Below are 12,199 nucleotides of genomic sequence, written 5' to 3'. Positions count from 1 at the left end.
TTTTTTTTTTCGGATTCAGACTTGGTTGGAATAACAAATTGAACCGGATCATTGGATGCACACCTGCACTTCGTCTGCCTCATCAAGGAAACCCAAACACTTCCCTTGAACAGTTTCCAGTGGAAACGGAAAATTAGAGTGGGGCAAAAGTCTCGTAATCGTTTGAATTTCAAAATGACTGGTAACCTCGCTACAAAAGCTCTCATAATCAAATTTAACCGTCAAACTTCTACGTCAAAGGTACATGTCTTTAGCAGAAAAAACAACTTCGTCCAACTTTAAACGTCCAATCATAAAAATGGGAGCGGAGGGAGTAATAATATCAGAGCCAATACTGAAGCCTCCTTTCTCATCACATATCAGCAAGATTTTATTTATTTGTTTGTTTTCTTTAGTACCATACATTGGCAAGTTACAGTATAAAAGAGTATATATTGTCTGGTATTTACAAGAGCCATCACTGCTGCCCCAGGAATCACTTGCATTGCATATATATAAAATCTTAGTATCAGCAAAAAAAAGGCCACCCAGATGAATGAGATTCCCAGATAGATGAGTTCGAACCTGAGAAATAATTTGCTTCTTCTCATGAATCATATATTCGCACAGAACTACGGATCTGCTGGCGACAGACGGGGCATTTGGGAGCTGAATCGCGTTCGACTGATATGGCACAACGTTCACAGCAAACTAAATGACCACATGGTATGAAAGCAGATCGCCTTCTCCTCATGAGACAGATCACGCACAACTGTCCATCTGGAACGTTCGATGATAACTCGTCATCTGGAATGGATGCTACCTCGTCGTCTGATGCAGTTCCAAAGTCACCATAGATGGGGATATTGTTGCTTGAATCCAGTTGTGATATGGTGGAATCATTCCCTGAATCCTGTAACCGTCTCTGTTGCCTCCACTGTTTCCATCTATTCCAATTTCTGAAGAGAATGGACGCAAATAAGTTCAAACATTCATCAAATTTTTACAATGTAATCATAGAAAGGGTGAATAATAAGTAAATTTGGGAGCAATCTCATCATTCATCACTCACTCACTACGCAGTAGAGCTAAGCTTTTATTCATTCCATTCGAGGACCAAATAAGAACAATAGTTAGTTCATAAAAGCAAGAGAAATTCACTGCTAAAAAAATAAAAGTTGAAGAATCACTGATACTCTTCTACAACTCTCCAACAAACGAAAATGCAACAGAAAGCAGAGTGCCAAGCAAAATAAACATTTCATGGATGGCATATATTACAAGTGCATTGCGTTGCCTAAAAAAATTACCAACATTTAAGATACCTTGCGACAGTTTGACTGACAAGACAATAAAATAAAAGAAAGTGATATGAACTAAAGAGACATCAATCATACAACATAATTCAATTAAGATGCGAAGAAAATATTGTTGAAATTATCAAAAGATATTTCAATTCATGCCACATTGAACAAAAATAAAAATGAAATTTCATGTTATAAATTTTGGGTAAATTACAATTTAGAGTAATTTAGAGTTATTGTATTTCATTAATATATTTTAAGACTTTTTATTTACCTTACAATTACATAATGGTGGCCATTACATAATGGTGGCCATTAAGTATGAATGTTAGAACTCTTGGAATGCCTTTAATAGTTTCATTTTGAGGCTATATAAAGCCATGTATATTGTATTTGTAAGTAGACTTGAAAAATGTAGTAAAAAAAGCATTTGTGCTTTCCTTAGCTAATGACTAAGTTTCTTTGCAATTCTATGTAGTTAGGTTGCATGTAGAATCATTCACGCTCGACATGATCAATCTTGCTTGTGGAGTGATTCGAATCCCAAACAAGTGTTCTTGCGTTTGAGATATTTGATCAACAAGAATCATTCAAGCTAGACATGATCGATCTTACTTGTGGAGTGATTCGAATCTCAAACAATGTTCTTGTCTTGAGATATTCGATCAACAAGATAATCCAAATCTTACTCTCCTTGTAGTGATTTCCACGTATCAGAATGAAAGAAAGATAACATACCTCATAACAGAACAGCCAAGAACACCAACTGACAACGAACCAAGGACAATAGTACTCCAGAACAGAAATTTTGTTTTGAAGACAAGATCTAAAACCATCTGATCTTTAGTCATTTCACATCTGCAAGGAAAAGTAAGTCATCATAGTACCCGTTTTTTCAATGAAGATTATCTCTAAGGACAAATTAGACACTGTTCCCCATAGTCACTCATGCGTGGGTTACTTTGGGTGGGCGTGGGAGAGACTAGCCATTTGCTAGCATCACTGATGAGACAATATGTGTTGGCTAACGCAAGAATAAACCAAAATCCACACTCCAACAGACCACGAAAGCTTTCTATTCATTGGCTTGATCCTAGGACCTAGTTGAAATCCCAAACAGAGCACTAAAGCCAAATCAATGGGGCTCACTATTGGAATACAGAACACATTTATTGTCAATTTTATGTGGATGAGTCATGGGAAAGAATTAATTATATGCATCAATGGTTTACCTTCATAAATTACATTACATAATCTTGACCTTCTCAACGTTATTTCTACTTCAAAATGCATAAACTTACAGGAAGTGGGGAAAATCCTTGCATGACTTTATCTCAGGAACTCCATTTTTAAAACTGCATACGCCAACAACACTGATATTTCTCCCTAATGGAAGTATTTTCTCCTCATCAAGCACCCCAACCTTCAAAAGTAGAACATGATAAAGAATTTTTAGATAAAATCCATTAATAAAAAGAAAGAAAAAGATGTTTTTAGTTCAATATAGATTGCCTAACTCACAGGGTACTCGTGACCAAAAAGTGCTTGAAGGAAGGTATAAGGAGTAGCACAAACGGGTTGCAGTTGACGATACACAGTTGTAAGAGGCAAACGATGTCTTGAGCCATCCATGTTAACAACAACAAAATCAGAATACGGGGAATGACCCTCAACAAGAACAAAAGGAACCTGTTAAAATTTTTCACAAATATCAGCATCACATAAGATAAAACGTAATATGTAAACTGCACTCAATTCTGGTACAATCACCACAGGAATATAGCTCCCTTCTGCTCAACCAGATATCTAAAATATATATTTTACCTTCAGTCTTCACAAATCACAACTGCCACACATCAATCTCATATGAAGTACATTTAGTTTTTATAAACAAAAAGTTAGCTACAATAAATTCCTTTATTTCTTGACACTATGGGGTATACCTTCAAGCCTACTCGGTTTGGACCCCTTTCTGAAGAGATAGCACTTACAAACCTACTTGCACGCGCCACAAGCAAGGGAAAAAGAAGATCCAATAGACAATCACAGGAAAAGGACCTAACAGAATGGCCACATATAAGAGATGCCCTCAAAAAAAAATCATTCAACTTCAATTTGCTCTTAATTCACAGACAGAATAACAAAGTTCCATATCATTCAAGCTTAAAAGGTATTGAATACAAAGATGTTTTATTACTAAGGACAAAAAGAGTGAACCAACCATAGCAATAACAGAGAGAAGCTTGATTTTACCGTTCTGAATGATGTCGACTCTTGCTTTCTAAAGGTTCTTCCAAAAATTGCACGTAAATCAGAAGTCCATCCAAGAAAGCCCTTCCATTCGTTGAATATGCACTAAACAATGCCACAAGTTACAACCCAATAAGCTTTAGTTTATAAAACTGGATATTATTTACACACACAACACATTCACAATACTGAATAGCAAAGGGGAACCAAAACAGACACCTAAAGAACCAATTAGGTTATGATAGTTCGCCTGAGAAAACAGAAAATCATTTTCCCCAAGATTCTACAATTGATTTAAGAGTTCAACGTTTCCCAAATATTTAATCCGCATACCGTAGTTATATATTATATATGATGATAGAACAAATTCAGGCAAGCCAGAAGACCTATGCAGACTAGAATCATATCATTTCACCCATGATTCTTCTCATTTCATTGTTCATCCAGACTAGAATCGTATCATTATTGCTCCTGAACTTAAGGACGTTACTAGAGACCTCATAATGTGAAAAGAATTTAACGATGCACGAGTTCACGAGTTATTGATTAATCGGTTAGACTTCAATGGCAACTTTTAGTAGTGCTATCAAGTAACTCAAATACTAACACACCACTCTGCATTCGTATGATTCTAACAAACGGAATAATATTGAATTTAATCGGGCAATCCTCTAAACTGCATAGCTCAGTTTTCACTTATCCTCCTCCAGAAGAACTGCAGCCCCCAAAAAAACATCTTAACACAGTCACGCAGTGCCTAACAAAATACCATAGGAGATTTTACCATTTGCGTACGCTGAATAATCACTGCTCTATCTCCGGACTCCTGAGAAATCAATACATTAGGCTGCAAGCTCTTCCAATTACCTTCCACAAACGACCTGGCCTCCACGGTGCCACGAACTACAACAAGCTTTTGATCGGACTCGGATTGTCGCGAATCTCCATCGGAAATCATATGGCGAAGATCAGATACTCTTACATTTGGAGCTTTACGGAGCTCATCGAGAGCAGAGCAGGAAGCAGTGAGTTTGAGGACGGTATGAAACGCAGCGTAGGCTAGGGCTGCGCCCAAAGCAGCTCCATCAAACGATAAAGCAAATCGGGAGAGTAGAGAGACGAGGGCTTGCTCCGATGAGGACATTAGTGAATTCCGCGTCTCTGTGGCGGTGAAAACAGTTCCCTCCTTGAATGCGTTGTAGATGGCGACCGGCACAACCGCCGAGTCAGTGCGGCGGCGATTTGCCGGCAAATGGCGGGAGATAACGCAGGCCAACTCGGAGGAGAACTGCAGAATTTGGGAAAACGGGTAGCGCAGTGGAGGGAATTTTTCTTCGAGCAATCCACCACCGTCGCAGTGGTTGGTTAATATTACCTATCAAATTTCGACCCAGGAAAAAAAATAATAATAATAATAAACGAAAAATCAAATTTGCTTTTAGTACGAATATAAATTAGACAAATATAATAAGGTTTAAATTCACTTATTTAATTAAAATGTTATCTGATTTGAACTTTTTAACTCTCGATCCAGAATGCGTTCAACGATCGGGAATATAATTCAGCTCATTGACTTCAAAATATTCTAATTTGAATAAATCGTCATATAAAATGGGCTTCACAGCATTGTCCCGCTGTGCTACCACGTGCTCGGTGCTGGAGTCATCCCTTTAGGGTTCCCTCCTTCACTCTCGTTTTGTATGCATTCCTTTTTCATCGATCTTCTTACCTTCTCTTAGTCTCGGGTATGTTCTATATCTCAAATTTTGTCTATTAAATTTCATTGATTTCAATATATCTCAATTCTTCGTCTATGTTAGATTTTCTTTCGGTTTGGATTGTGTTATATTTTATTAAAGTCAAAATTATGGTTCGGTTTGCAGGTTGACTTTATTTTGTCGGGTCAACCGACCAATCAGAAAATAGGGTTACAATCCAACTCAACTCAACCCTACTTTTACCGATATTAAAAATAAATCTTTATTTTCGGGTTTAGTTAAGTTGAGTTGTGAACTCAATTTGGATTACTGGGTCGCCTATCTAATGCATCCAAAATTTTAAATGGGTTCAAAAAAATTTTACCATTCTTACCGGCACACTATTACATATATACCCCTCGAGGGGGGCATATGTGACCATTGATGAACTAAATTCAGCGTCCAAAACAAAAGCCCATTCCGTTCAAATATGGGCCGAGTTTTTGGGCCATGAATCCATGGGAAACCTGGTAGTATCATTCGGGGCTCCGGATACGACACATCGACTTCCATGGGCTGAACTTGGAGGAGAGGAGACGAGAACGAAGAACAGCGTCTTGGCTTCGAAGCCAATCCATGAAGCTCTGACTGAAACACGAATTACAAAATTGTTAGGGCAAGATATTCTTTTGTTTAGATTCTAGAGAAGATGAGTCGTGGAAGTGGAGGTGAGGATATGAAATCCAAAACACCATTTTCTCGCCCGAAGCTCGACCTTCATGAGTCGGTATGCTAGCATTTGTGTTCTTTCCGTTCTTGATCCCATCGAGTTGTTACTTGTCGAGTTCCATTCAATTTTTCTGCGTATTTTTAGGTTTTGCGGCAACTGATTTTATGTTGCCTAGCGGACGAGTTTTTTCGTGCTTAGATTGGAGGGAAAATGTGAAATTGGGGATTCTTAATCTTTTTCCATTTTTGAATTGCTGAATTATGGCTCTCGAAACTAAATGGTAGCATGCAATTTATAATTTTATGTTTTCTCGCATTTCTGGAAGGTTTGAAGTTAGGGGAAATTGGGAAGGAGAAGTCGGAAATTGCAATATTGTGCTGTAATTTTGCTAAGCGTTGAATTTTAAGTTTGAGAAGCCAATTCGTTTTCGTCCTCTGTTTATTTTCAAACTGAAAGATTAGACAATGGATCCGTTCTATTTGTCCTGGAGTTGCCATCTACATGCTACTATTTTCAAACACAATGTTGTCAATGAAAGGCAAAGAATTCATCTCCTAGAGTATTGCTGTATTTGAAAGTTGACTAAGATTTTTCATACAAGAGATTTGTTTTAACTAACAATGTGAGAGTTCAAATCTTTGACCTTATAGTCGATGATTTATGCTTTAACTAGTTGATATATCTTTGGTTGATTATATAGCACGATCAGTTAGGCTTTTAAATTTTCAAACATTTATTTTTCTTTAAATTGATTTCTTCCACAAAGTTCAGATAAAAGAGCAAGGCAGAAGTAATGAACATATGAAAGTCTTGTAAACTATGATTTTTTACTTCATAATATCAAATGTGGAATGTAAAACAAGCTTTTGATTGAATATCAGTTTAGAAAGTTATATGAATGATGTAAGTTTCATGTACAGGAGAAAGGGGCAGTGAGGAAATAACTGAGGGAGAGCAGGACCTGCCAAGGGATGCAAAGATTGTGAAATACTTCTGAAATCAATGGGAGTTGAAGATTATGAACTGCGTATTTGCACCAGTTTCTTGAGCTGTGGTATCGATATGTTGTCGACGTACTGATGGATGCAGGAGTTTACTCGGAGCATGCAGGCAAGGCTGCTGTGTGATGGTGCGACGCTTGCTATCCAATCAAAAGTTAATTTCAGCTTCTCACGACCTTCTCCAAGAGAGGTAACATGGCTTCATAGTCCCAACTAGATGTGATCGATTTGTGGAGTGACTCTTTGGACAATTAAGCTCGGAAATAGGACTTACTGATAGAATTATTTGAGTAATATGTCAATCATTTATCCATGATAAGTGTGAGATCCCACGTTGGTTAGAGAGGGGAACGAAGCATTTCTTATAAGGATATGGAAACCTCTCCCAAGTAGATTTGATAATATGATCGAGTGTTCTAAAAACTTGAAGGGAAGCCCGAAAGGGAAAGTCAAAGAAGACAATATCTGTCAGTGGTGGGCTTAGACTGTTATAATAAATTTACGACAGCTTAGAACCGAATCATTGCCTTGTTAGTGAGAAATATCTATTTGTGCATGGGGGAATATTATGGTCAGTATTAGAATGATGATCATATCACGGATTTCCCTTGCCATCCTCTCTGCCATTAAAGGAAGGGTGTTTCTGTTTTGTCAGGTTCTTCTAGAGTTGGCCAGAAATAGAAACAAAATACCATTGCCAAGGTCCATTGGTGGGCCTGGTATCACCCTTCCACCTAATCAAGACACATTGCTCGGACCCAACTATCAACTGGCAATCCCAAAGAAGCAACCAGTAGAAACCATGGAGGGGCCTCCTGGGGAAAGGTAAAATAAGGGGCTTTGACTTGGAGGAGGATCAAGGTTGTTTGGTCCTCCTGTGCACCTTTTCAAGATCGCCTTTCGCAAGAAAGGAGGAGTGTTTTCCTTGATCGACTTTACTATGATCTCATTGAAGAAAAAAGAGAGTCTAGAGTTTGGAGTGACACGAAGGAGAACGAAGGCGCCAACCCACCTTAACATACCCCACGGAGAGTATCTTTCCACTTGGCAAAACGTCCAAAAATAACATAGTCGTCTTTTTGGTTCGTCGTTTCACATTGTAATATTTATGAACAAGATCTATTGTATAATAACTTGTCTCTATTTGCTAAAAGAATTCAGTGGTTCTATTTCCACCATGTGTCCTTTCCAATAGAATCTGAATCATTAGAGTGTGGATATTCAATTCCCACATTCTTGGACAAAATTACATGACAGGTCTAGAAGAGAAAAATCTGGGTATGAAGATGAAATTCTATCATTCAATAATGAACTTTTAATCTTGATTTTGAACCGTTCTGAGTTTCTGTTAGTCATCTATTTCTTTGTGGCAACTATCAAGTTGTTTTGTACAGAGACAGCTATATACAGAATAAATTGATAATCATCACTAAATGTATATCATAGACAAAATAAGGTATGGTCAGCTCCAGAAACCAGCAGTGTTTGGTGCAACCGGGGACGGTCCGGGGTTTGATACCGTGATCCCACGATCGTACATTCGCTGGATTTCTTCCCTGCACTCTGTCAATGACTTGTCGGGTATGGTGGAAGTTAGCTCTACCACATCACCCATCTTCAGCTTGCATTTTGGATCGTTCACTCGCTCGTGGTTTACCTTCGGCCTCAACTCTTCTTTCGTGGGGAAGCCATGGGAGGTCCATCTTGAGCTTCCTCGCCCGCATCTTTCCATTAAATCCATGATCGTTGAATTTGCAGGAAACTCTTGTACCGACATCTGCAGTAGTAAGTATGTCGCAATCGTTAGACTACATCACTTAACCAAGTTTACGACATAACACGAAAAAAAGGAAACACACCTTGTCATTCTCAATAGTTATGACAAAGACCGGTCCATCTTGTCGATCACATTGGCTTTTGTATGAATACGGACAGCCTTCAGAATGAGAAGGGAATTTGCAGGGTGGTTTGATTGAATCATCAGAACCAACAGATGATCCATCCTTGCTCATAGCCAAACACTGCCAGGTAACAACCCATCGAGCCCATTCGACCATCTGAATGACGAACGGAGAATATTCACTGTCGCCCTCCTTATATCTCCAATGAGCTGCAATCCCAAACTCAGCTTGCAAATGCATCTCCTTCGTTCGAATTTGAACTTCAAGGGGTGCCATATCTTCACCCACCACAACCGTGTGGAGCGATCGATACCTTCAAATCATCGAATCAAGTTAGACATGGGGACGAACATAAAAAGAACACAGAAGAACAACCATTTTGAGCCACAACATACCCGTTAAACTTGGGGTGACTAATATAATCTTTGAACCGCCCGGGCACTTCCGACCACAACTGATGAACTACTGCCAAAGCTCTCTGGCAGTCTCCTTCATTTTTTACAATAAGACGTAACCCGTGAATGTCGTGTATTTCATCCATGGTCAACTTCTTTCTGCAAATAAGAAATAGAAAGTACACATTTTCAATGAGCCATCAAAGATTCACTGCAGCATTCATAACCATCAGATCAAGCTTATATTGAACATACCTTAACATTTTTAAGTATATGCTGTACAAGCTTTTATTGCGTCCAGATAAGAGATGGTAAGAAATCCCTTCATTCTTAAGAGCTTGATCTAATTTTTCAATAGCAGAAGTGATCATTGCTGAATCAAACGACTCCACGAGTTTAGACGAAAGTTCTTTATACTCGACGGGATGAAGATGCTTAAAGCATAAATTTTCCAGCTGCTCCTTCCAACTCGATATTCCCAAGCGATTAGCCAATGGTACGAAGATTTCCAAAGTCTCCTTGGCAACTCTTAATCGTTTGGTCAATGGCAATGCATCTAGTGTCATCATGTTATGCAGACGATCAGCCAATTTAACGAGAACGGCCCTAGTGTCGGCCATGGCGAGGAACATGGTATGCAACCGATCTGCCTCGACGGTTTTGTTAGCTGTGTTATTTTCGCGTGCAAGCTTGCTTAAATGACTTAGTTGAGACACCTAAAACCACAAGATGAATTTTACCATAAGTCGAAAATCTAAAGCAGACTCTATCCAAATAGTAAGCATAGTAAGATCAAGTCTCGTTATAAACGGTACGGCGATCGAAAATTTAGCTACAATAAATCAATGATCAACCATAATAGGCATTAAATCCAATCAAATTTCATCAGTTCCTAATCGAGAACGAAAAATTTGCTCACCTCTTCAACTAAATCAGCAACCCCAGCTCCAACTGTCCCTAAAATGTAGTCATAACACACGATAGAATCGTCGAGCGCATCATGCAGAAGCCCTGCAGCGACGACCGTGGAATTTGCACCGATTGATGCCAGCAACACCGCCGTTTCTACACAATGTTGTAAATATGGATCTCCACTCGCTCGCATCTGCAAAGAATAATAAAAGTTTAGCCATCTTCACTAATGCCACAGATTGAAACAGGGGAAAGAGATCATGAAAATGGCTTCATACTTGTCCTCTGTGTGCCTTTTCGGCTTCGTACAATGCCTTGATCACGAACTCATCGAGAAAGATTTCATGCCTAATTTGTGCACCACGAAGCATATCCCTTGCATACGACTCCGAAGTGCACTCCACAAACCCATCTTCCAAATTAAAAGTCAACTCATCCATGAGCACAGCCGATGAACTCACATCAAGTGCATTTCTATGAACATCCACATAAGATCCTGAAGCATTCCTCAAGTATCCATTGAAGAATCCATTTGACCCAACTCCGATCGAGCTCTGGAAATTCACTTCCCCACTCTTCTCTCTCGAAATCCAAATCGGAGGGCTCTTCGCCGACGAACCAACTCCGCTACTGCAACACGTAATCGGACCCTGAAACACCGATACAGGGCTAGAATCCCTAGTGAATGAAGACCCCAAATATTTGCTCGAAGAATATCGGAATGAGCTACTCAATTCCTCCCCTCTATCATGCCATAACGATCCCAATTCCTCTCCACAACCGGAATAGCTCGTTGTCGACGAAACATGCCGTACTGGAGAAGCGGAGAAAAGGCAAGTCAGCCCACCGGCCACCGGCTTCTGAGAAGCCGATGCCGATGACGCTGAAGAAGATCGAGAACCAATTTCGAAATCAAAAGACGAATGAGCATTGATCTGACAAGGGTGCGTAGAGCAAATACTACTCGGCGGACCGACGTATAAAGCAATCGTCGGAACTCCCATGATCTAGGGCACAAAAAATCACTTCCCTCTCCAAATCAGATCACAATCAAACCCAAATAATCCAATCAAAACCAGAAATCAAATCTATTCCAATCAAAACCCCCAAAAATCCAACTAATTCCCTCGCTAATCCAACACCAACTCCACAGAAAGAAACCCCAAATATAGGGTTAGAGAACAACCCAACTTCTAAAAGGCTTGAAGAGTGTAATTACGAATCAAACTAAACAGAAGCAACAAGAATCGAACAATTTTATAGACAAGATGAAAGAAAAACAAACAATCTACAGCAAATTCCTGAATGACCCACTAAAGAAATCGACAGACCCAGATCAGTAAGTGAAAAACCCAACACTAAAATGGAAGAACAATCAACTTTCTGAGCGATCGGAGACAGTTGCCCCTCGGAAAGAAGGAGAATCGTGGGTACACCAAAGAACAGAAGAACAGAAGAACAGAAAAAGAAATATCAATGGCGTAAAAGGAATATGTAAAGATTTATAGACGTTGAAGAAGGAGAAAAGGCGAAGGAATTGAAGTGGAAATAAGAACAAAAGAAGGAAGAAGAAGTGTCAAAGAGGGAAAGGGAATTGGCGAGGAAGGATGAATGAAAGGAACAGGGAGAGCTTCCCACGATATTCACAGTATCCGTATTCTATTTACATTACAGGAAATTGGAACGAAAATTAAAATATTAAAATAAAAATAATAATAATCTGGAATTACCAAAATTACGTCAATACCCTTGTTTTCTATCGAAATAACCATACTGTGTCCCCTAGGAAAGACTAATTCTTCGTCTTTAACAAACTTAAAATTTTATTTTTATAATTCGATAAAACTTAACCAAAATATATATATATATATATATATATATATTTCATTTAATGGGTCAATTAACTTTATTATAAAATTATGCAATTAAATTATAAATTGTCACACCCTCATCTATTTTTAAATTAAATTAGCCAACTACAAATAAAATAATCCGTCTCCAATATAAATCATTTTTTAATTAAAAAATAA

The 12,199-nt window shown here is 38.6% G+C and overlaps 2 protein-coding genes and 1 pseudogene across 4 annotated transcripts; 1 reads left to right on the top strand and 2 right to left on the bottom strand.

Moving 5' to 3' along the window:
• Positions 1-345: 345 nt before the first annotated feature.
• Positions 346-4,930, bottom strand: LOC111778507 (E3 ubiquitin-protein ligase SPL2). 2 transcript variants are annotated; one of them, XM_023658383.2, is made up of 7 exons: positions 4,318-4,930; positions 3,505-3,638; positions 3,227-3,341; positions 2,805-2,972; positions 2,585-2,706; positions 2,022-2,141; positions 346-938 (listed from the first exon to the last, which is right to left on the bottom strand). In XM_023658383.2, the coding sequence occupies exons 1-7, from the start codon at positions 4,675-4,677 to the stop codon at positions 587-589; spliced, it is 1,371 nt and encodes a 456-aa protein (XP_023514151.2). In that variant the 5' UTR covers positions 4,678-4,930; the 3' UTR covers positions 346-586. The 2 variants fall into 2 exon arrangements, with proteins under 2 accessions (XP_023514151.2, XP_023514152.2); XM_023658384.2 differs by lacking the exon at positions 3,227-3,341 and having other exon boundaries at positions 3,537-3,638; positions 4,318-4,927.
• On the top strand, positions 4,786-8,261 carry LOC111778626 (transcription initiation factor TFIID subunit 9 pseudogene; annotated as a pseudogene). Its single transcript, XR_015413442.1, has 3 exons — positions 4,786-4,897; positions 6,881-7,151; positions 7,617-8,261. The product of XR_015413442.1 is annotated as a transcription initiation factor TFIID subunit 9 pseudogene (transcript).
• Positions 8,237-11,812, bottom strand: LOC111778625 (putative GTP diphosphokinase RSH2, chloroplastic). Its single transcript, XM_023658556.2, has 6 exons — positions 10,448-11,812; positions 10,177-10,362; positions 9,513-9,973; positions 9,258-9,416; positions 8,821-9,175; positions 8,237-8,738 (listed from the first exon to the last, which is right to left on the bottom strand). Exons 1-6 carry the CDS (start codon positions 11,171-11,173, stop codon positions 8,424-8,426), a joined length of 2,202 nt encoding a protein of 733 aa, XP_023514324.2. The 5' UTR covers positions 11,174-11,812; the 3' UTR covers positions 8,237-8,423.
• Between the last annotated feature and the right edge of the window lie 387 nt (positions 11,813-12,199).

The sequence above is a fragment of the Cucurbita pepo genome, chromosome 17 (assembly GCF_057944985.1).
Source record: "Cucurbita pepo subsp. pepo isolate OVF chromosome 17, ASM5794498v1, whole genome shotgun sequence".
Taxonomy (NCBI): Eukaryota; Viridiplantae; Streptophyta; class Magnoliopsida; order Cucurbitales; family Cucurbitaceae; genus Cucurbita; species Cucurbita pepo.
This window is presented reverse-complemented; position numbering and strand designations above follow the sequence as displayed.

Bases quoted from the DNA above. Each gene is read 5' to 3' on its own strand.
- LOC111778507 (XM_023658383.2), bottom strand. From the start codon at position 4,677: ATGTCCTCATCGGAGCAAGCCCTCGTCTCTCTACTCTCCCGATTTGCT. The intron at 3,342-3,504 runs GTTGGTTCACTC...CCATTCTGTTAG, and splicing joins TTCTCTCTGTTATTGCTATG to GTCCTTTTCCTGTGATTGTC. The intron at 2,707-2,804 runs GTGAGTTAGGCA...CTACTTTTGAAG, and splicing joins TTTTTGGTCACGAGTACCCT to GTTGGGGTGCTTGATGAGGA.
- LOC111778625 (XM_023658556.2), bottom strand. From the start codon at position 11,173: ATGGGAGTTCCGACGATTGCTTTATACGTCGGTCCGCCGAGTAGTATT. The intron at 10,363-10,447 runs GTATGAAGCCAT...TATTCTTTGCAG, and splicing joins AAAAGGCACACAGAGGACAA to ATGCGAGCGAGTGGAGATCC. The intron at 9,974-10,176 runs GTGAGCAAATTT...TTGTGGTTTTAG, and splicing joins TTGCTGATTTAGTTGAAGAG to GTGTCTCAACTAAGTCATTT.